Source organism: Salmo salar, chromosome 16 (genome assembly GCF_965601325.2).
Source record: "Salmo salar chromosome 16, fSalSal1, whole genome shotgun sequence".
NCBI lineage: Eukaryota > Metazoa > Chordata > Actinopteri > Salmoniformes > Salmonidae > Salmo > Salmo salar.
This window is the reverse complement of record NC_138306.1, coordinates 1,901,945-1,926,830: the sequence shown is the minus strand read 5'-3', so window position 1 is coordinate 1,926,830 and position 24,886 is coordinate 1,901,945. Positions and strand designations below refer to the sequence as shown.

The window sequence follows — 24,886 nt, the reverse complement described above, 5'->3', positions numbered from 1 at the left end:
CGTCTGGAGGAAACCTGGCACCATCCCTACGATGAAGCATGGGGTTGGCAGCATCATGCAGTGGGGATGTTTTTCAACAGCAGGGACTGGGAGACTGGTCCGGATCGAGGGAAAGATGAACGGACCAAAGTACAGAGTGATTCTTGATGAAAACCAGCATCTGAGTGCTCTGGACCTCAGACTGGGGCTATGGATCACCTTCCAACAAGATTACAACCCTAAGCATACAGCCAAGACAATGGAGGAGTGGCTTTGGGACAAGTCTCTGAATGTCCTTGACTGGCCCCGCCAGAGCCCCGACTTGAATCCGATCTAACATATCTGGAGAGACTTGAAAATAGCTGTGCAGCGATGTGCCCCTTCCAATCTGACAGATGTTTAGAGAATAATGGGAGAAACACCCAAAATACAGGGGTGCCAAGCTTGTAGCTTCATACCCAAAAAGACTTGAGGCTCCAACAAAGTACTGAGTAAAGGGTCTGACTACTTATTTGATTTTTTACCTGTTTTTGCTTCATCATTATGGGGTGTTGTGTGTAGATTGATGAGGGAAAAAAATTATAATTCCATTTTAGAATAAGGCTGTAACATAACATAATGTGGAAAAAGTCAGGCGGTCTGAATACTCCCGAATGCGCTGTTTGTAAACTATGTAAAACATCCTCTTATACAGCTCTAGTCTGAGTGAGTCACTTGTCAAACTAACCTTTGTTGACACCAAGTTCCCCCCACTCCTGGAAGTGTCAATCTCAGCATTCCTCTGTCACTCAGTGACAACATGCATAACAGAGCCTGCTTTGAAAGGCCTGTCATCCGTCAAAGTCACATACACGTGCTGTTGACAGGAGCTGCGCACATGAGTCATGCATCAAACAATAGGAGTAGGGCCTAACTAAGCATACAGCATCGATTTAAAGACATGTTTGGGAGCTGTTGATTTCCCTACTGACATGCAGTCTCTATGCTAGGCAATCTCTTATCGGTCTAATGGTAACACCATTACATGTTAGTTGAGAGTAACATGCTGGAAAGATGCAGTTCAGATGCTGTTCAACACAATGTGGACATGACTTGTTTATTTTCTCACTCTTTTGCAATATGAAATAAAATGTGTCCCCTTCTCTTTTGTAGCTTTAATTATGGAAAAGTGATTTTCCCAACATCTTACAGGCCTGGGAAATTCCAGTCCTCGGTGGCCTGATTGGTGTCACACTTTTCCCCCATCACAGCTGATTTAAACTAATTGCTTTCCAAACTGAAAGTCATGATTAGTTGATTATTGGAGTCAGGTGTGTTAGCTGGGGCTGGGGCAAAAGTGTGACACCAATCATGCCCCTGAGGACTGGAGTTGCCCAGGCCTGCAGGTACAGTAATATACTGCTAGGTTCGAATGGATGCCTTTGTGTTACTGTGTCTATTCTGTGTAAAGCATTTGCACCTACATCCATCTGTTTATGTTGTTCTGTGATGTTGTTCTACACTAAAAGCAAACCCTTGGTGTTTTGCCTGATGTCGTGTTCTGTATTTACATTGCAAAGTCCTGCTAGTTCTGTATGGTGTTTGTTCTTGTCTGAACCATGTTCAACCAAATCATCAAACTAAACAACTAACTGAAAGAACATCTGCATGATAATGACTTAGTCCTGGTTCTGTTATCTGCCTTGTGAGCAAGTGGACAACAAGTACACTCTTTTATTAGATAAAAAAAATTCTCCCCTTTTTCTCCCCAATTTCGTGGTGTCCACTTGGTAGTTACAGTCTTGTCCCACCGGTGCAAGCCGCACTGCTTCTTGACACAATGTCCGCTTAACCCGGAAGCCAGCCTCACCAATGTGTTGGAGCAAACTCCGTACACCTGGTGACCATGTCAGCGTGCATTGTGCCCAGCCCGCCACAGGAGTCGCCAAATGTGCGCTGCCCCATGGGTCTCCCAGTCGTCAGCAGGCTGTGAGAGAGCCTGGACTTGAACCAAGATCGCTAGTGGCACAGCTAGCGATGCGCCACTCGGGATGCCCCCAACAAGTACACTCTTGCACCCAACAAGTACACTCTTGCACTTTCTGTTGAAAGTACTGTGTGTATGCACGCAGATGTGTCTTACTAACCTGTCATGGGCCTGTATGTAGGATCAGGTCCCCTGTGTCCAAATAATCCTATTCATTGTGATCTAACTTTATGAATACGGGCCCTTGTCTAGTTGCCATTTTGTCATGAAATGATGAGCATGAAGAAGGGTCAGGTTCACCACAAGGCATGTCTCCTAAACGAAAGCAGCCCTCGGTCTCCCCCTTTTCATTAGAAATGCTGTCATGGTCATTTTAAACTGCATTCTCAGACAGCCAGTTCAGTGTCTCCCCAATGTGCTTTTCTGGCGGGGTAATCCCTCAATACCCACAAGAGCACGCACACGACACCAAGGGGCCAAGCATGGGGGGAGGGGGGGCTATCTGCACATCTGAGATTGTCTTTTTGTGCACAAATTATTACAGGGGCTTTGTTGGCGCTGCCTAGAGTATTTTGTGTGAGCATACACATAATCCTCCCTCTACATGAGGGCAGCGCAGGGTAACACTTGGTCCAGTGTAACTGAGTACAGCCTTGACATTGAAACTAGTACACCAACTGGCTGTAGCATGGCTCTTAAACTACTGGAGTGACAGCGTTTGTGATTAAAAGTGAAAATGTCAGGTGTCCTGCTGCTATTCCCCTCTATGCTCCTCTGTCTATTTGAGTCTCTGAGACACAGTCACTGTGACAAAGTAAATCATTGTGACTTACAGTACAGCAGGGAATTACGCTAATTTCTTGTGTAGCAGACTGCCACAACTAGAAGAGTGTGGGTTGTCGTCTTATTTTCTACCAAATGTATTTTAAGACTAATGCTGTGATGAGTTGTGCCAACTCACAAAATAAAGAATTATTGGAAAAGACTCAACGAGACCGGAAACAAGAAGTGGAAGAATGGAAGAATTGGGAAGTTAACCATGTGGGGTGTACTTGTTGACATTCTGAGTCAGGAAGAATGTTGTGACAGGGGAGCTATGCACCAAGCCACACAAGAAAGCAATATTGGAGAAGACAGAAATACTAAACCAGAACAAGGGAAGAATAGTAAAGTTAGCTATGTGGGGTGTACTTGTTGACATCCTGAATAATAACCTAACTATGACAGACAGAGTAGAACAGTGTTGTGACAGAGGAGTGATACACCAACCCACACAGTGAAGTGTTGACGGAAAGAGGCCACAAACAGAGCTAGGGAAACCATGTGAAGCCATGTGCCGTGTACTTGCTGACCACCACAGCAGAGCAGTGGAGAAAGCAATATTGGAGAAGACCAAAATAAGACTTGGAAGAATTGTGAAGTTAGCCATGTGGGGTTCCTTGTTGACAACCACAGCAGAACTTCATGATGGAAGAGAGATGGAAGGAATTGGTGGTCTCCCCTGTGTGTGGGCATTGTAGCACTGGGGCATAAAGCGCCACTCAAATTTACCCAGAAGCCGTATGAAGGCAAGTGCCGAAAGTCCAAAACGTGTTGATTTCAACAATAAATAGTCATTTTTTAAGACAATTCCCCATGTCCAACCAAGAGTTGCTGTATTTTTCATCATCATGATAATGAAAAATCATTCACCATGAAGAACCTCTGTCCTGTCCTCAAAAAGCTCAGTCAGCCTCAGCTAGGCTAATCCTCTTTACCCATGCTTAATCATTAACACAACCCAAGCACTGCTTACCCCCTGCCTAACATGGTCCCACCACATTATCAACTACCCAGCTCTGCCCCACCAGCCTGACAAACAGCCATCTCTATAGAAATCATAATGGTCCCCCTTTGTGAGCACAAATTAATTTTTTAAAGATTGAAGCTGTAATAGTTTCTCAATTTCCTTAAGAGTATTTTAACTGAAGCGAACTGTTTTCCACTCTGCAATGTGACTTGAAATTATGTCATCACCACATACACTGAGTGTACAAAACATTAGGAACACCTTCCTAATATTGAGTTGCACCCCCTTTTGCACTCAGAACAGCCTCAATGTGTCGGTATATGGACTCTGCAAGGTGTTGAAAGCGTTCCAAAGGGATACTGACCCATGTTGACACCAATGGCTGGATGTCTTTTGGGTGGTGGACCATTCATGATTACACACGGGAAACTGTTGAGCGTGAAAAACCCAATGGATTTCACAAGTGACATCAATAAGTGATCATAGATTTCACCTGGATTGACCTGGTCAGTCTATGTCATGGAAAAATCAGGTGCTCATAATGTTTTGTATACTCAAATCAAATCAAATCAAATTTATTTTTATATAGCCCTTCGTACATCAGCTGATATTCTCAAAGTGCTGTACAGAAACCCAGCCTAAAACCCCAAACAGCAAGCAAAGCATGTGAAAGAAGCACGGTGGCTAGGAAAAACTCCCTAGGAAAAACTCCCTAGAAAGGCCAAAAACCTAGGAAGAAACCTAGAGAGGAACCAGGCTATGAGGGGTGGCCAGTCCTCTTCTGGCTGTGCAGGGTGGATATTATAACAGAACATGGTCAAAATGTTAAAATGTTAAAATGTTCATAAATGACCAGCATGGTCAAATAATAATAATCATAGTAGTTGTCGAGGGTGCAACAAGCACGTCCGGTGAACAGGTCAGGGTTCCATAGCCGCAGGCAGAACAGTTGAAACTGGAGCAGCAGCACGGCCAGGTGGACTGGGGACAGCAAGGAGTCATCATACCAGGTAGTCCTGAGGCATGGTCCTAGGGCTCAGGTCCTCCGAGAGAAAGACAGAAAGAGAGAAAGAGAGAATTAGAGAGAGCATATTTAAATACACACAGGACACCGGATAAGACAAGAGAAATACTCCAGATGTAACAGACTGACCCTAGCCCCCCGACACATAAACTACTGCAGCATAAATACTGGAGGCTGAGACAGGAGGGATCAGAAGACACTGTGGCCCCATCCGATGATACCCCCGGACAGGGCCAAACAGGCAGGATATAACCCCACCCACTTTGCCAAAGCACAGCCCCCACACCACTAGAGGGATGTCTCCAACCACCAACTTACCGTCCTAAGACAAGGCCGAGTATAGCCCACAACGATCTCCGCCATGGCACAACCCAAGGGGGGGGCGCCAACCCAGACAGGAAGACCACGTCAGTGACTCAACCCACTCAAGTGACGCACCCCTCCCATGGACGGCATGGAAGAACACCAGTAGGCCAGTGACTCAGCCTCTGTAAAAGGGTTAGAGGCAGAGAATCCCAGTGGAAAGAGGGGAACCGGCAAGGCAGAGACAGCAAGGGCGGTTCGTTGCTCCAGCCTTTCCGTTCACCTTCACACTCCTGGGCCAGACTATACTTAATCATAGGACCCACTGAAGAGATAAGTCTTCAGTAAAGACTTAAAGGTTGAGACTGAGTCTGCGTCTCTCACATTGGTAGGCAGACCATTCCATAAAAATGGAGCTCTATAGGAGAAAGCCCTACCTCCAGCCGTTTGCTTAGAAATTCTAGGGACAATTAGGAGGCCTGCGTCTTGTGACCGTAGCGTACGTGTAGGTATGTACGGCAGGACCAAATCGGAAAGATAGGTAGGAGCAAGCCCATGTAATGCTTTGTAGGTTAGCAGTAAAACCTTGAAATCAGCCCTTGCCTTAACAGGAAGCCAGTGTATGGAGGCTAACACTGGAGTAATATGATCAAATTTTTTGGTTCTAGTCAGGATTCTAGCAGCCGTATTTAGCACTAACTGAAGTTTATTTAGTGCTTTATCCGGGTAGCCGGAAAGTAGAGCATTGCAGTAGTCCAGCCTAGAAGTAACAAAAGCATGGATTAATTTTTCTGCGTCATTTTTGGACAGAAAATTTCTGATTTTTGCAATGTTACGTAGATGGAAAAAAGCTGTCCTTGAAACAGTCTTGATATGTTCTTCAAAAGAGAGATCAGGGTCCAGAGTAACGCCGAGGTCCTTCACAGTTTTATTTGAGACGACTGTACAACCATCCAGATTAATTGTCAGATTCAACAGAAGATCTCTTTGTTTCTTGGGACCTAGAACAAGCATCTCTGTTTTGTCCGAGTTTAAAAGTAGAAAGTTTGCAGCCATCCACTTCTTTATGTCTGAAACACAGGCTTCTAGCGAGGGCAATTTTGGGGCTTCACCATGTTTCATTGAAATGTACAGCTGTGTGTCGTCTGCATAGCAGTGAAATTTAACATTATGTTTTCGAATGACATCCCCAAGAGGTAAAATATATAGTGAAAACAATAGTGGTCCTAAAACGGAACCTTGAGGAACACCGAAATTTACAATTGATTTGTCAGAGGACAAACCATTCACAGAGACAAACTGATATCTTTCCGACAGATAAGATCTAAACCAGGCCAGAACTTGTCCATGTAGACCAATTTGGGTTTCCAATCTCTCCAAAAGAATGTGGTGATCGATGGTATCAAAAGCGGCACTAAGATCTAGGAGCACGAGGACAGATGCAGAGCCTCGGTCTGACGTCATTAAAAGGTCATTTACCACCTTCACAAGTGCAGTCTCAGTGCTATGATGGGGTCTAAAACCAGACTGAAGCGTTTCGTATACATTGTTTGTCTTCAGGAAGGCAGTCAGTTGCTGTGCAACAGCTTTTTCTAAAATTTTTGAGAGGAATGGAAGATTCGATATAGGCCGATAGTTTTTTATAATTTCTGGATCAAGATTCGGCTTTTTCAAGAGAGGCTTTATTACTGCCACTTTTAGTGAGCTTGGTACACATCCGGTGGATAGAGAGCCGTTTATTATGTTCAACATAGGAGGGCCAAGCACAGGAAGCAGCTCTTTCAGTAGTTTAGTTGGAATAGGGTCCAGTATGCAGCTTGAGGGTTTGGAGGCCATGATTATTTTCATCATTGCGTCAAGAGATATAGTACTAAAACACTTAAGTATCTCCCTTGATCCTAGGTCCTGGCAGAGTTGTGTAGACTCAGGACAATGGAGCTTTGGAGGAATACCCAGATTTAAAGAGGAGTCTGTAATTTGCTTTCTAATGATCATGATCTTTTCCTCAAAGAAGTTCATAAATGTATTACTGCTGAAGTGAAAGCCATCCTCCATTTGCGAAGGCTGCTTTTTAGTTAGCTTTGCGACAGTATCAAAAAGAAATTTCGGATTGTTCTTATTTTCCTCAATTAAGTTGGAAAAATAGGATGATCGAGCAGCAGTAAGGGCTCTTCGATACTGCACGGTACTGTCTTTCCAAGCTAGTCGGAAGACTTCCAGTTTGGTGTGGCGCCATTTCCGTTCCAATTTTCTGGAAGCTTGCTTCAGAGCTCGTGTATTTTCTGTATACCAGGGAGCTAGTTTCTTATGACAGATGTTTTTAGTTTTTAGGGGTGCAACTGCATCTAGGGTATTGCGCAAGGTTAAATTGAGTTCCTCGGTTAGGTGGTTAACTGATTTTTGTCCTCTGACGTCCTTGGGTAGGCAGAGGCAGTCTGGAAGGGCATCAAGGAATCTTTGGGTTGTCTGAGAATTTATAGCACGACTTTTAATGCTCCTTGGTTGGGGTCTGAGCAGATTATTTGTTGCAATTGCAAACGTAATAAAATGGTGGTCCGATAGTCCAGGATTATGAGGAAAAACATTTAGATCCACAACATTTATTCCATGGGACAAAACTAGGTCCAGAGTATGACTGTGGCAGTGAGTAGGTCCAGAGACATGTTGGACAAAACCCACTGAGTCGATGATGGCTCCGAAAGCCTTTTGGAGTGGGTCTGTGGACTTTTCCATGTGAATGTTAAAGTCACCAAAAATTAGAATATTATCTGCTATGACTACAAGATCCGATAGGAATTCAGGGAACTCAGTGAGGAACACTGCATATGGCCCAGGAGGCCTATAAACAGTAGCTATAAAAAGTGAGTGAGTAGGCTGCATAGATTTCATGACTAGAAGCTCAAAAGACGAAAACGTCATTGTTGTTTTTTTTTTTGTAAATTGAAATTTGCTATCGTAAATGTTAGCAACACCTCCGCCTTTGCCGGATGCACGGGGGGTATGGTCACTAATGTAACCTGGGGGTGAGGCCTCATTTAACACAGTAAATTCATCAGGCTTAAGCCATGTTTCAGTCAGGCCAATCACATCAAGATTATTATCAGTGATTAGTTCATTGACTATAACTGCCTTGGAAGTGAGGGATCTAACATTAAGTAACCCAATTTTGAGATGTGAGGTATCACAATCTCTTTCAATAATGGCAGGAATGGAGGAGGTCTTTATACTAGTGAGATTGCTAAAGCGAACACCGCCATTTTTAATTTTGCCCAACCTAGATCGAGGCACAGACACGGTCTCAATGGGGAAAGCTGAGCTGACTACACTGACTGTGCTAGTGGCAGACTCCACTAAGCTGGCAGGCTGGCTAACAGCCTGCTGCCTGGCCTGCACCCTACTCAGTGTATACCTGGCTATTAAATAGCTTGGAAAATTCCAGAAAATTATGTCATGGCTTTAGAAGCTTCTGATAGGCTAATTGAGATAATTTGAGTCATTTCAAGCCTTACCTTCAAACTCAGTCCCTCTTTGCTTGACATCATGGGAAAATCACAATAAATCAGCCAAGACCTCAGAAAACAAATTGTAGACCTCCACAAGTCTGGTTCGTCCGTGGGAGCAATTTTCAAACGCCTGAAGGTACCATGTTCATCTGTACAAACAATAGTACGCAAGTATAAACACCATGGGACCACGCAGCTGCTCAGGAAGGAGACGCGTTCTGTCTGCTAGAGATGAATGTACTTTGGTGTGAAAAGCGCAAATCAATCCCAGAACAACAGCAAAGGACCTTGTGAAGATGCTGGAGGAAACAGGTACAAAAGTATCTATATCCACAGTAAAATGAGTCGTATATCGACATAACCTAAAAGGCCACTCAGCAAGGAAGAAGCCACTGCTCCAAAACCACCATAAAAAAGCCAGACTACTGTTTGCAACTGCACATGGGGACAAAGATCGTACTTTTTGGAGAAATGTCCTCTGGTCTGATGAAACAAATATAGAACTGTTTGGCCATAATAACCAACTTTATGTTTGGAGGAAAAAGGGGGAGGCTTGCAAGCCGAAGAACACCATCCCAACCGGGAAGCACGGGGGTGGCAGCATCATGTTGTGGCGGTGCTTTGATGCAGGAGGGACTAGTGCACTTCACAAAATAGATGGCATCATGAGGCAGGAAAATTATGTGGATATATTGAAGCAACATCTCAAGACATCAGTCAGGAAGTTAAAGATTGGTCGCAAATGTGTCTTCCAAATGGACAATGACACCAAGCATACTTCCAAAGTTGTGGCAAAATGGCTTAAGGACAACAAAGTCAAGGTATTGGAGTGGCCATCACAAAGCCCTGACCTTAATACTATATCAAATTTGTGGGCAGAACTGAAAAAGCATGTGCGAACTTCTGACCCACGGGGTATGTGATGAAAGAAGTAAAAACTGAAATATATCATTCTCTCTACTATTATTCTGACATTTCACATTCATAAAATAAAGTGGTAAACTTTTTATTTTATGAATGTGAAATGTCAGAATAATAGTAGAGAGAATTATATATTTCAGCTTTTATTTCTTTCATCACATACCTCGTGGGTCAGAAGTTTACATATACTCAATTAGTATTTGGTAGCACTGCCTAACTGACCTAAGACAGGGAATTTTTACTAGGATTAAACGTCAGGAATTGTGAAAAACTGAGTTTTAAATGTATTTCGCTAAGGTGTACGTAAACTTCTGAGTTCAACTGTTAATGCAACTGGTACCTTAGTGGAAGACACACAAATGATGCAGTTTCAACTTTGTTACACTGTCAGCAATTACACTGCTATTTTATTAATAGTATACATGAGAAGTATAATAAACTAACAAATTAAAATGGCAGATACTGCTCTTTGCTTTGGTATTGCCCTGCAATGTATAACATGTCATGGCAAGGAAGAAGGCAGTAACTGCCGTTTTAAGGGTCAAGGGTCATGTCAGATGTCAGGGTCAACATGAATAAAACATTTACTCATAGTAAAGCAACAGAACACTACATCTCCAATGATCTCCCTTGAATTAATTTGGCTGGACAATTAAAAAACTTTGAAGCCATTTTTCTCAGTTCCATGCTATGAGCAGTTACTGCCTTTTTTCTTGGGAGGGCAATATTCAGCACAAGTAGATCTGGGGCTAGGCTACTGCAGTATGACCCTCCCAGTATTGTATGTTGGTGTAAACCTCCTGTTGCTCACTCTCCTCTGTGTTTACCTACCTACCTGTTGTCCTATCTACCCCTGTTCTGTTGAGCAAAAGCATGCAGACTTACTACTCAAATCTGAGTTTGATATTAAAGGGTCACTGAAGGGTCATTTGTGGATAAACGGAGAGATGTATTGGTGGATTGAGGGTGGAACAAAGGATGGATGAGTTGAGGGAGGGAGGAGTGGATCTATTGGGTGGTAGTATATGTGCGGGTATGGATTGGGCTACTGTATGGCTGAATTGAGTTAGAATGAGGAGGTGTTGTAGACTGTCCCACAGTGCCAGAGGTGCCAGAGGTGTTGTAGACTGTCCCACAGGTGCCAGAGCAGCGAACAGTTTTGACTGGGCTGAGCGGGAACTGTGCTTCCTCAGAGGTAGGGAGGCGAGCAGGCCAGAGGTGGATGAACGCAGTGCCCTTGTTTGGGTGTAGGGCCTGATCAGAGCCTGAAGGTATGGAGGTGCCGTTCCCTTCACAGCTCTGTAGGCAATCACCATGGTCTTGTAGCGGATGCGAGCTTCAACTGGAAGCCAGTGGAGAGAGCGGTGGAGCGGGGTGACGTGAGAGAACTTGGGAAGGTTGAACACCAGACGGGCTGCGGCGTTCATTCCTTGTAGACCACAACATTGTACCATAGCTACAGATTGTAGGCTAAGACAGAACATCTCTATGGGACAAAACACTTTCTGTTATTTCACTGCAAGGAGTCCCATCAAGGGTATATATTAAAATGGACGTTTAACCTTTTTTTTTTTAATTTAAACTTGACTTTTAAAACTTTCCAGCCTTTCAGCAAGACCCACTTTTTTATCAGTCAAATTGACCTCACTTAACACATCTACACTGTGCTCAGGGAGTCAGTCTACAGCAGTTGAAAGCCTCAGCCCTCAGCTATAATAAGCTTAAGATGGCCCCTCTGAATCAAGCCAATTACTCTGTCCATGTCACTGCACATACATTTCCCTGCCTTGTCTCTCTAACAACTTTAAATGGGCTGTAGACGTCTGGCTGACAAATTGAGCTCCAGCAGTTTATGCAGCAGTGATGTAGGCCAAGAATGAGTGACTCTGAGAGGCTTCGAGAAAGTTTTGCTTAGAAGTACCTTATGTAGATCAAACATTCCTCTAATATGTAGAATACGGAATTATGTGAGCTCGTCTGTGATAATTTCCTACCACTTTTATTTCCTGTTGTGTAGGTCCAGCCCCAAAGCGCCAGCGAATGAGAAGGAGTGCCCAATGAGCACCATGAGTAGTGAGACCTCCAACTACACAGGCGGCTCAGACTACGCTACTCACCCCAGTAGCCCCGCAGCAAGAGTGAGTTATAGTGATTACTCACACACACGCACGCTCATGCACACTTAAGGGAATTTTCAATTCCAATCATGCATTTAATCTTTAACCAATTCCCATAGGTTTGTAAGACTCTGGGATCACTAATAATTGGGCAGAGTCTCAGATTTTATAAAAAAGGTTCAAAGATCTTTATTCATGAGGGCTCTAAAGTCAAAAATGAGGACTCAGTCCTTTTATAATACACAGATACATTCCTATCTTTAGACCACTCCCTTCTCAAACAACCAGTACTTTTCCACTAACCACAAAGAACGATAAAAGTTGTCACATTCTTCAAGGCTTTCACCTCCCCTCCCCCGTTGGGACCCTCTTGGTTTGAAACCCTCTAATGATTTTCTATTATCTACTCTACAACTTCACTGTTTACATCCCTACTAAAGAATATAACATCATAGTATTACAATACTAACAGATCTACCCACATCCTGGTTTTATCTTCTCCTAATTATCCAACATTTCACCCTATCCTACAATTTCAGAGTGGAACACATACAAATTATTCTAACACACACTCACACAAACACACACATGAAGGGACAAACTATAATTATCTAGATTCTAGAGTAACTTAATATAAATGTGAGTGTATAATTTACTCTTTTCAGCCCTCAAGATCCTCTAAGAAAATTCACAACTTTGGTAAGAGATCTAACTCGATAAGGAAGGAACCCCAATGCAGCGGTAATTAAGAGTAACTGGCTTTACAAACAGGTGAGTGTGTGTGTTGATGGCTTTATATAGCAGTATACAGTAGTCACTACAGTGAATCAATCTATGAGTCAGGGAGACAAAGGGTGTTTCTCAAAATGCATACTACCATGCTCCGATCACGCAAATTGGAAAACGAGAGGGTCTGAGTATGAGTCCAAATCAAAGTATGCGAAACAGAGCATGCAAGGCATAATTTTTTTTTTTTATTGAAATCAATGGTGGCCATTATTTGAGCTGAAGCGAGAGAAAATACATTCCGACTTTGGAATGAAATCTTGCCTATTCACATCTCATATGTTGCCTGACTATAATATTTTATCTTGATACGTTAATAAATACATGCTGTGCTAATTTTTGTGTCGGCTGGAGTGGTGTAAAGCTCGCTGCCATAGGACTCTGGAGCAGTGGAAACGCGTTTTCTGGAGTGATCGTCCGCAGTCCAACGGACGAATCTGGGTTTAGCGGATTCCAGGTGACCGCTACCTGCCCTAAAGCATAGTGCCAACTGTAAAGTTTGGTGGAGGAGGAATAACGGTCTGTGGACGGTTTTCATGTTTTTTTTTTACCCCATTTTCTCCCTAGTTTCGTGATATCCAATTGGTAGTTAGTCTTGTCCCATCGCTGAAACTCCCGTACGGACTCGTGAGAGGCGAAGGTCGAGATCCATGAGTCCTCCAAAACACAACCCTGCCAAGCCGCACTGCTTCTTTACACATACTCGCTTAACCCGGAAGCCAGCCACACCAACGTGTTGGAGAAAACACTGTACATCTGGTGTCAGAGTGCATGCTCCCGGCCCGCCACAGGAGTCGCTAGAGCGCGATGGGACAAGAACATCCCGGCCGGCCAATACCTCCTCTAACCGCTGGGCCAATTGTGTGTCTCCTCATGTGTCTCCCGGTCGCGGCCGGCTGCAACACAGCCCAGCATCGAACCCGGATCTGTAGTGACACCTCAAGCAGTGCAGTGCCTTAGACCGCTGCTCCACTCGGGAGGACCTATGAAGGGAAATCTTAATGCTACAGCATACAATGACATTCTAGACGATTCTGTACTTCCAACTTTGTGGCAACAGTTTGGGGAAGGCCCTTTACGGTTTCAGCATGACAATGCCCCCATGCACAAAGCGAGGTCCATACAGAAATGTTTTGTCGAGATCGGTATGGAAGAACTTGACTGGCCTGCACAGAACCCTGACCTCCACCCCATCGAACATCTTTGGTATGAATTGGAACGCTGACTGCGAGCCAGGCCTAATCGCACATCAGTGGCCGATCTCACTAATGCTCTTGTGGTTGAATGGAAACAAGTCCTCGCAGCAATGTTCCAACATCTAGTGGAAAGCCTTCCCAGAAGGGTGGAGGCTGTTATAGCAGCAAAGGGGAGACCAACTCCATATTAATTCCCATGATTTTGGAATGAGATGTTCGTCGAGCAGGTGTCCACATGCTTTTGGTCATGTAGTGTACCTCAAATCTTCACTCTACAGCACAACAGATACACATTTCAAGTTCTCTCCTATTGTGCCATTCCCTTCTCTTCTATGAATAATGTAGAGGGGCTTACGTTCCCTCCCTGTGCTGTCAGAGTTTGATCAACAGTCTTAAGACAGGCAGCACAATGGAATCTTTCCATTGTCTTACAGGATCTTGTACAGCCTCTTGCCTTTCTGCTCTTCCAGTCAAACTGTGTGTGTGTGTGTGTGTGTGTGTGTGTGTGTGTGTGTGTGTGTGTGTGTGTGTGTGCGCCAGTCAAACAAGCAATGCAAAGCAGTATTTAAATAGCAGTTTCCTTAATCACAGTTCCATGGTCACATACATCAAGGCCTGTACTCATAAAGCATCTCAGAGTAGGAGTGCTGATCTAGAATGAGGTTCACCCTGCCCATTTCATCGTATTCATTATTATTCAAAAAGCATAACTGATCCTAGATCAGCACTCCTCTGAGATGAGACTATTTGTGAATAGCGGCCCCAGGTTGAAGAGTGGTGAGCCTAAGGGAGACGGGTAGCCAGAGGGGTCCTTCTTATTCTTTTACACTCGTGCACAAAGTAGGGCCTCCTCATTTAGTTGTGATTACGACGGTGCACAGTTGACCCAAGACCCAGGGCTTTCACTCCATACAGCTGGCAGCTGATGTTTGGAAGGCGACCCCATTTGAGCTGATGGTGTGTGGGCATGCACATGCAAGTGTGTGTGTGCAAGTTTGTTAATGTTTTTTCTTCGAGGGGACTTCATTCGTAGTAGTTCAAGTTCAGAGGAAGAGAGGTGGATTTGCACTTCTCTTCTGGTTCCATTCATTCAAACGTGCAATCTATTGAAGTTCTGTTCTCTGCTGAAAAGGGCTGCAGCACTACTTCAATTGATTCAGGCTGAGCACCACAATGTCACACTGATTCATGAAGGCCAAAATGTGTCCCAAATGGTACCCTATTCCCTACATAGTGTAATACTTTTGACCAGAGCCCGGGCCTATAGGGCTCTGGTCTAAAGTAGTGCACTATGTAGAGAATAGGGAGCCATTTGAGACGCATCCCTCATTTTTTTGTTCCCGCCCAGCCCACGCTCTATTACTAGCCGTGTGTGTGTGTGATCTATCTGACAAACATGACGGTTTGAGAATGGAATGGTACCTCATTCATGAACGCAAAGCACAGGCATGACATTCAGGAATAGAATCATAAGGGAGGTGGTGGATTCTGTTATTGGAACAAAGACATTTCAATACATCTCAATACTGCCATAGAAAAAAATGCCACATGTTCAAATGCATATACCACCCGGGAATGTTTGTATATGTCTGATCTGCAAATGCACTGGGAGCATATGTCTATGTATTGTAGTGTAATGCCACCAGAATCAGCCAACCACACGCCAGGCAAGTTTACAGATGGATAAACATTGGTGGCCTGAGGATTTTCCACTAAATGGTAATGAGAGTGAGTTAAAATCACTCTGGGTCCGTGCTGGTTACAGAATCGAGTCCTAGATTGTAGTTCTGGAATCCTAGATTAATTTAAGGAGTTTAGTGTCACTTAGTTTTCCAATAAAGAGAACCGAACAGAGGCAGTTGTTGCCCTCTCTTTCAACCCCTTACCTCACCCCCTCCTGTTACAAACAGTAGCCTGAAAAGCTCTTTGAACACAGCATCCAGTGATACCAGAGAAGGACTGCAGTGGAGAGGCTTTATTATTCAAATGTATTTTTTATTTTATTTCACCTTTTTTTTACCAGGTAAGCTAGTTGAGAACAAGTTCTCTTTTACAACTGCGACCTGGCCAAGATAAAGCAAAGCAGTGCGACAGAAACAACAACACAGAGTTACATGGAATAAACAAGGATAGTCAATAACACAATAGAAAAAAAGAAAGTCTATATACAGTGTGTGCAAATGGCATGAGGAGGTAAGGCAATAAATAGGCCATTGTAGCAAAGTAATTACAATTTAGCAGATTAACACTGGAGTGATAGATGAGCAGATGATGGTGTGTAAGTAGTGATACTGGTGTGCAAAAGAGCAGCAAAGTAAATAAAAACAATATGAGGACGAGGTAGGTAGATTGGGTAAGCTATTTACAGATGGACTATGTACAGCTGCAGCGATCCGTTAGCTGCTCAGATAGCTGATGTTAAAAGTTAGTTAGGGAAATGTAAGTCTCCAGCTTCAGCGATTTTTGCAATTCGTTCCAGTTACTGGCAGCAGAGAACTGGAAGGAAAGGCGGCCAAAGGAAGTGTTGGCTTTGGGGATGACCAGTGAGATATACCTGCTGGAGCGCATGCTACGGGTGGGTGTTGTTATCGTGACCAGTGAGCTGAGATAAGGCGGAGCTTTACCTAGTATAGACTTGTAGATGACCTGGAGCTAGGGGGTCTGGCGACGAATATGTAGCGAGGGCCAGCCGACTAGAGCATACAGGTCGCAGTGGTGGGTGGTATAAGGCACTTTGGTAACAAAACGGATGGCACTGTGATAGACTGCATCCAATTTGCTGAGTAGAGTATTGGAAGCTATTTTGTAGATGACATTGCTGAAGTCGAGGATCGGTAGGATAGTCAGTTTTACTAGGGTAAGTTTGGCGGCGTGAGTGGAGGCTTTGTTGCGAAATAGAAAGCCGATTCTAGATTTGATTTTGGATTGGAGATGTTTGATATGAGTCTGGAAGGAGAGTTTACAGTCTAGCCAGACACCTAGGTATTTGTAGTTGTCCACGTATTCTAGGTCAGAACCGTCCAGAGTAGTGATGCTAGTCGGGCGGGCGGGTGCGGGCAGCGAACGGTTGAAAAGCATGTTTTTGCTAGCGGTTAAGAGCAGTTGGAGGCCACGGAAGGAGTGTTGTATGGCATTGAAGCTCGTTTGGAGGTTAGTTAACACAGTGTCCAAAGAAAGGCCAGATGTATACAGAATGGTGTCGTCTGCGTAGAGGTGGACCTAAATCCAACGAAGAACTCAGAACTATGTGTGTGTGTGTACCTTTATTTTAATACAGGACAATGACCCTGTCTTAGGGGATGGTTGTTACTTTTTTATCACATCTGGAGTATACAACTAACTTTTTTTAATCTTCTTTATTTAGTACCATTAACCACATTCTACGTCTGAACAGAACACCAGAAGACTGTCTGATCCTTGTTTCTAGCTCTTAGAACGAGTGACTCAGCAGAAATACATCGTAACAATTACGTTATTTTCTTTTTGTAGAAGTTGGGTTAAATAACCAGAATCAATACATTTATTGTCTACAGAAGGTGGGATAGTTTCCCAAACCTCTCCTTGAGGTTCCAAATGTATTCAACTGCTACATTATCAAGTCTTTGACTAGTTGTAAGGTGAGCTGAGGAGACATAATTTGGTCTGACTGTTTCTGTGTTCCTGTTATGTTTCAGGACAGCATGGGGATGAAGCTATGGAAGAAGAGGTGGTTTGTGCTGTCAGATATGTGCCTGTACTACTACAGAGGTGAGTCCACTATGAAGAACACCTATATTTTTTCTAAACAGTAAGCATAAATATATCACAACAGATACTAGCCTCATCCTGGATTCTATTGCCTATATCTGCAAATGTGTGGTACAGAAATGCCATTTTGATGTTCATGGTATCTTGAATCTCTTACTGTAACTGGTCAGAAGTAAACATTTATTGATTTTATATAACCTTTATCTAACCTGGAAGGACTCATTTGAGATTTGAAATCTATTTTTCAAGAGTGTCCTGGCCAAGATAGGCAGCACCAAGTCATTGCACAATTACAGACAGACAACACGAAAAACTACAGGTAATCTAGTAAAAAACCATAGAATTCACAAGAGTAAAACAAAATCATAAAACAGCTAATTAAAACATTGACAAGTCAGGGAGTCAGCCTCAAAATCCTTCATCAATGATTTAAAAACACCAATCGGAACAAGTTCTTACAGTTTAAAAGTATTTTATAAGGCGCTCCAAGCCGATGGCGCAGAGTACATAAAAGCACTTTTACCAAATTCAGTTCGGACATTTGTAGCAGTTAGCAGGATAAAGTCCTAGGAACGAAGAGGGTACCCACCACATTTCTGAAATCAAATCAAATCAAATGTATTTATATAGCCCTTCTTACATCAGCTGATATCTCAAAGTGCTGTACAGAAACCCAGCCTAAAACCCCAAACAGCAAGCAATGCAGGTGTAGAAGCACGGTGGCTAGGAAAAACTCCCTAGAAAGGCCAAAACCTAGGAAGAAACCTAGAGAGGAACCAGGCTATGAGGGGTGGCCAGTCCTCTTCTGGCTGTGCCGGGTGGAGATTATAACAGCACATGGCCAAGATGTTCAAATGTTCATAAATGACCAGCATGGTCAAATAATAATAATCATAGTAGTTGTCGAGGGTGCAACAAGTCAGTAACACAAGAGTAAGTGTCAGTTGGCTTTTTCATAGCCGATCTTTGAGAGTATCTCTACCGCTCCTGCTGTCTCTAGAGAGTTGAAAACAGCAGATCTGGGACAGGTAGCACGTCCGGTGAACAGGTCAGGATTCCAGCAGGTCTGGGACAGCAGGTCTGGGACAGGTTGCACGTCCGGTGAACAGGTCAGGGTTCCATAGCCGCAGGCAGAACAGTTGGAACTGGAGCAGCAGCACGACCAGGTGAACTGGGGACAGCAAGGAGTCATCAAGCCAGGTAGTCCTGAGGCATGGTCCTAGGGCTCAGGTCCTCCGAGAGAGAGAAAGAAAGAAAGAAAGAGAGAAAGAAAGAAAGAGAATTAGAGAGAGCATATTTAAATTCACACAGGACACCGGAAAAGAGAAGAGAAATACTACAGATGTGACAGACTGACCCAACCCCCCGACACATAAACTACTGCAGCATAAATACTGGAGGCTGAGACAGGAGGGGTCAGGAGACACTGTGGCCCCATCCGATGAAACCCCCGGACAGGGCCAAACAGGTAGGATATAACCCCACCCACTTTGCCAAAGCACAGCCCCCACACCACTGGAGGGATATCTCCAACCACCAACATACCATCCCGAGACAAGGCCGAGTATAGCCCACAAAGATCTCCGCCACGGCACAACCCAAGGGGGGGGGGGGCGCCAACCCAGACAGGAAGACCACGTCAGTGACTCAATCCACTCAAGTGATGCACCCCTCCCAGGGACGGCATGGAAGAACACCAGTAAGCCAGTGACTCAGCCCCTGTAATAGGGGTAGAGGCAGAGAATCCCAGTGGAAAGAGGGGAAACCGGCCAGGCAGAGACAGCAAGGGCAGTTCGTTGCTCCAGCCTTTCCGTTCACCTTCACACCCCTGGGCCAGACTACACTTAATCATAGGACCTACTGAAGAGAGATGTCTTCAGTAAAGACTTAAAGGTTGAGACTGAGTCTGCGTCTCTCACATGGGTAGGCAGACTATAGAAATGTCCAAATAAAATGGTAGTAAACCCAAAATGGCTTTGTAAATAAAAGTATACCAGTGACTGAGCCTACGATTGACTAGAGAAGGCCAGCCAACCCTTGTATATAAAGTGCAGTGGTGCGTAAGGGTTTTGCAGTTTAAAATAAATCTCAATGCTCCATGGTAAAGGGTGTCAATTGATCTCAAACACTTAACGAAGCATTCATATATAAAATATCCCCATAGTCTAGTACAGGCATAAATGTAGCTGATACTAGCGTCCTTCTGGCTTCAAAAGAAAAACAGGCCTTATTCCTAAAATAATAATTCACATTTTTTGTAAGTTGTTGAATATGCAATTTAAAAGAAAGGCCGTCATCAATTAAAATTCCAAGATATTTATATGAGGTTACTGTCTAAATCTCATTGCCCTGACAGGTAGTAATAGGTTCAGAGGTCTATTTCTTGCTTTAGAAAACACCATTATTTTAATGTTGTCAGATTGAGGATAAGCTTCAATTGACACAAGGTATGTTGAACAGTATAAAAAGCAGTTTGCAAGTTCTGGAAAGCTTTTGTGAGAGCCACAACAATACATAACAGTATCATCAGCATAGAAGTGAAGTTGCACATTTTGCACATTTTTGTCTAACTTATTAATAAAATAGTGAATAAGAGGGGACCAAGTACAGAGCCCTAGGGCACAACATTACAGACAGACAATTTAACAGCAATGAGCCCATCAAATTGACTGCACTGAGTTCTATCGGACAGATTGTTAGCAAACCATGCAGCTGCATGCTCCGAAAGACCTACAGTTCACTCGACAATCTCTTCCTCGGTATTGCATGATAAACTGCATCAAAAGCCGTAGAGAGGTAAATAAAAAGTGAGACACAGTGCTGATTTTTGTCAAGGGCTTCAGTGATATTATTTAAAATATTCATGGCTGCTGTAATTGTGCTATGCTTCTTCTTGAAGCCCGATTGGCACATTGATAAAATCGAGTTAGTATATAAAACTATTTTAGCTGTTCACAACAAGCCCCCACACCACTAGAGGGATATCTTCAACCAACAACTTACCATCCTGAGACAAGGCCGAGTATAGCCCACAAAGATCTCCGCCACGGCACAACCAAAGGGGGGGCGCCAACCCAGACAGGAAGACCACGTCAGTGATTCAACCCACTCAAGTGACGCACCCCTCCTAGGGACGGCATGGAAGAGCACCAGTAAGCCAGTGACTCAGCCCCTGTAATAGGGTTAGAGGCAGAGAATCCAAGTGGAGAGAGGGAAACCGCCCAGGCAGAGACAGCAAGGGCAGTTCGTTGCTCCAGTGCCTTTCCGTTCACCTTCACACTCCTGGGCCAGACTACACTCAATCATAGGACCTACTGAAGAGATGAGTCTTCAATAAAGACTTAAAGGTTGACACCAAGTCTACGTCTCTCACATGGGTAGGTAGACCATTCCATAAAAATTGAGCTCTATAGGAGAAAGCCCTGCCTCCAGCTGTTTGCTTAAAAAATCTAGGGACCGTAGCGTACGTGTAGGTATGTACGGCAAGACCAAATCGAAAAGATAGGTCTGAGCAAGCCCTTGTAATGCTTTGTAGGTTAGCAGTAAAACCTTGAAATCAGCCCTTGCCTTACATCTAGACGTTCCGCTAGCGGAACACCTGCTCCAATATCCAATGATAGGCGTGGCGCGAATTACAAATTCCTAAAAAATACAAAAACTTCAATTTTTCAAACATATGACTATTTCACAGCATTTTAAAGACAAGACTCTCCTTTATCTAACCACACTGTCCGATTTCAAAAAGGCTTTACAACGAAAGCAAAACATTAGATTATGTCAGCAGAGTACCAAGCCAGAAATAATCAGACACCCATTTTTCAAGCTAGCATATAATGTCACAAAAACCCAGAAGACAGCTAAATGCAGCACTAACCTTTGATGATCTTCATCAGATGACACACCTAGGACATTATGTTATACAATACATGCATGTTTTGTTCAATCAAGTTCATATTTATATCAAAAACCAGCTTTTTACATTAGCATGTGACGTTCAGAACTAGCATACCCCCCGCAAACTTCCGGGGAATTTGCTAACAATTTACTAAATTACTCACGATAAACGTTCACAAAAAGCATAACAATTATTTTAAGAATTATAGATACAGAACTCCTCTATGCACTCGATATGTCCGATTTTAAAATAGCTTTTTGGTGAAAGCACATTTTGCAATATTCTAAGTACATAGCCCAGCCATCACGGGCTAGCTATTTAGACACCCGGCAAGTTTAGCCTTCACCAAAATCAGATTTACTATTATAAAAGTTTGATTACCTTTTGTTGTCTTCGTCAGAATGCACTCCCAGGACTGCTACTTCAATAACAAATGTTGGTTTGGTCCAAAATAATCCATCGTTATATCCGAATAGCGGCGTTTTGTTCGTGCGTCCCAGACACTATCCGAAATGGTAAATCAGGGTCGTGCGCATGGCGCAATTCGTGACAAAAAAATTCTAAATATTCCATTACCGTACTTCGAAGCATGTCAACCGCTGTTTAAAATCAGTTTTTATGCAATTTATCTCGGAAAAAAGCGATAATATTCCGACCGGGAATCTCCTTTTCGGCAAACAGAGGAAAAATCACAAAGACGGGGGCGGCCAGGGCACGCGCCTAAGCCCACAGTCCCTTGATCGGCCACTTGACAAAGGCGATAATGTGTTTCAGCCTGGGGCTGGGATGACGACATTCAGGTTTTTCCCGGGCTCTGAGCGCCCATGGAAGACGTAGGAAGTGTCACGTTAGAGCAGAGATCCTTTGTAAAAGATAGAGATGGCAAAGAAGTTCAAGAAATGGTCAGACAGGCCACTTCCTGTAAAGGAATCTCTCAGGTTTTGACCTGCCATTTGAGTTCTGTTATACTCACAGACACCATTCAAACAGTTTTAGAAACTTTGGAGTGTTTTCTATCCAAAGCCAATAATTATATGCATATTCTAGTTACTGGGCAGGAGTAGTAACCAGATTAAATCGGGTACGTTTTTTATCCAGCCGTGAAAATACTGCCCCCTAGCCATAACAGGTTAACAGGAAGCCAGTGTAGAGAGGCTAGCACTGGAGTAATGTGATCAAATCTTTTGTTAAGTAGTACTTTTAAGTATTTTAACTTAAGTACTTTAAGTGGCCAATGTCATACAACAAATGTCAACTCCTGGACCTTGCTAAACGGCATTGGCACTTGGATTGAAATTGGTGCTTTGGTCAGACGACCAAATAGAGCGGTTTCATTGCTAGCTTGGGGTCAGCGGTGAGTGGTAGAGTAAAAGAGAAACAGAAACAGTTTTAAAACAAACCAGTGATTCCACAGGAAAATGGTAAGTAATACATCAAACACACAGAGCCCTTTGAACAGCAGGTATAGCTTACATATAGTTTGGCTGCATCTGAAATGGCACCCTATATGGTGAAATTTGGGACGTATCCATAGTCTAGGTCAGGGATGTGCATCTCCAGTCCTCCGGGGCCGGATTGGTGTCACACTTTTCCCCCAGTTAGTGTGAAATCTCATTTACTGCACTTTACTGCCTTATGGAGATGGGGAGGGAGGGAGAGAGGGAGAGGGAGAGAGAGGCTGGGAGGGAGAGAAGGATGGAGAACAAAACAGGCTGGAGGACACCGATCGATCCTGGAGCCAGGCCTCCCAGTCAGAGCCCCAGGACAAATGGTTTCCATCCACTTCCTACCACAGAGAAAACACGCTTCACAGTACACACGCACACATGCACGCAAGCACACACACACACACTTCCACCCAGTATGGTCTCTCAGCTGGATGTAATACGGTTATCGCTCTGCTGGAGTTTAATCAATGGATATATGCTAATCTCTTTCCCTGCCTGTCATTTAAATCACTGGGTAATCTCCTTAATATGATTTTATATAATTATCCTGGTGAGGAAGAGGGATTTCTTTCACAGCAGCAATAACTGCATAGACAAACTTCTGAAAATGATAAAATAAGGATTTACTCTACAGATGAAATACAACTAATCTTTGTTTCCTGTTTGTTTTTGTTTCCTTCAGATGAGAAAGAGGAGGGTATCCTCGGCAGCATCCTCCTGCCTAGCTTTCATATATCTATTCTGTCTGTCGACGACCACATCAACAGGAAATATGCCTTCAAGGTCAGTACTTGTTTTCATTCTTTTGTCAAATTGTCGTTTGGCTACAGTGGTTGATTATTTTTATTTGCTGTCTGAGATTCCAGAGCTAAGGGGAAACGAGTGAGAGATTCATTAGGAGGTGAAAAATTCAAGTTTGTTTGATATATAAAAAAAGAAATGTGAGAACAAGAAGAAAAGAGTGAGTTTAGTCAAGGATTAAGAGGGAAGAGAAAATGTAGTTTTTTTCTGGCGTGTGCTGCCACTACTTTAAGCATTGTTAGTAAGCTAAGAGTTTAGTCTTGATCAAAGAGAGGAAAAATAAGGCTGTTTTATCTGTCATCTGCTGCTACTGCTATAGAGTATTGTTAGTAAGCCGCAGGAGCCACCTTCAGCTCTAGAGCCTCAGAGTCCAGTGGCAGCCAGTCCATAATTTTATGGCATCTCTCTTGGTGCTGTGGCTTTCTCTCTGGTCGGGTTCCTTTCCAAAGCCACAGAGAGAGACGAGGGTTCGGCTCAGCCCTGCCAAACAGCACAGCCACACAGACTCCCAGCAGTCTTCCCAAGGTCTCTCTAACCAACCACACATACTCAGTTTCCATCTCCTCAGAAAGAGGAGGAGGGAGGGAGACAGATCATGGAGGAAGGGAAATGAAGGGGGAGGAGGAAGAAAACAGAGCTGTGCATGACCCCTGTAGTTCTTAGGAACAATAATAGCAATATTTTACATAACTCAAAGGAAATGGAATGACGCTAACTCAACATTATGCCAATCATTTTAAACTCTCCATATTCCTGTCTCTTTGTGGCAAACATGGCAGTTTCTTAAGCCTCTTATTCCTCACTGACTGTTGTTACAAATACATTTTTGGACGACACAGGAATGGCTGCCTTTAGTCTTCAGTCCCTGGTAAACAGAATATTGCTGTCTCCTTCTTCCATGCACACACTAACAATGCCTTTGTTTGTCTACTGCGAGCGGATCTTGAGTGAGGAGAATCAGCAGCCTGTTTACCAGTCCAAGTGTTGCATGGTAAGTCCTGAGTCCTGATTCTGTAATGTAGTGGTATACAAATCTGATGAGTCATGGGTTTAGATGTGTTTGGCCTACATGGTGGTGTGGATTTTATTATGTCAGGATCTAATTATGTCAGGATGATATTATGTCCTAAAATATGCTTTCTATGTGTCCTAAAAAAAAACATTCACACCAGCAGGAAGAATTGAACTAGTCAATGATGCTGTCAGAACAAATTTACTGAGATTGGTTTGTCCATCATTGATAAGAGAAGATGTTGCTGTAGCAAACTATTCTGACTGACTGTTCACATATACAGTGTTGGCTTTAGAACTCAAATAAAGCCAGAGTAAAAGAGACCACATCCCAGTTGACTCAACTAACCCGCTTCTTGCCCTTTCTCTCTTCTCTTCCAGGTCTCTTCTCTTCGACTCT

The 24,886-nt window shown here is 43.6% G+C and overlaps 1 protein-coding gene across 1 annotated transcript in view; it reads left to right on the top strand.

Moving 5' to 3' along the window:
- Window positions 1–24,886, top strand: part of LOC106573013 (pleckstrin homology domain-containing family A member 5) — a 51,092-nt gene that overhangs the window by 1,111 nt on the left and 25,095 nt on the right. Inside the window, exons 2-4 of the mRNA XM_082963240.1 lie at window positions 11,503–11,623; window positions 17,259–17,331; window positions 23,357–23,457. Of these exons, the coding sequence (XP_082819366.1) occupies window positions 11,503–11,623; window positions 17,259–17,331; window positions 23,357–23,457 (295 nt within the window). The remainder of the gene's footprint in view (window positions 1–11,502; window positions 11,624–17,258; window positions 17,332–23,356; window positions 23,458–24,886) is intronic.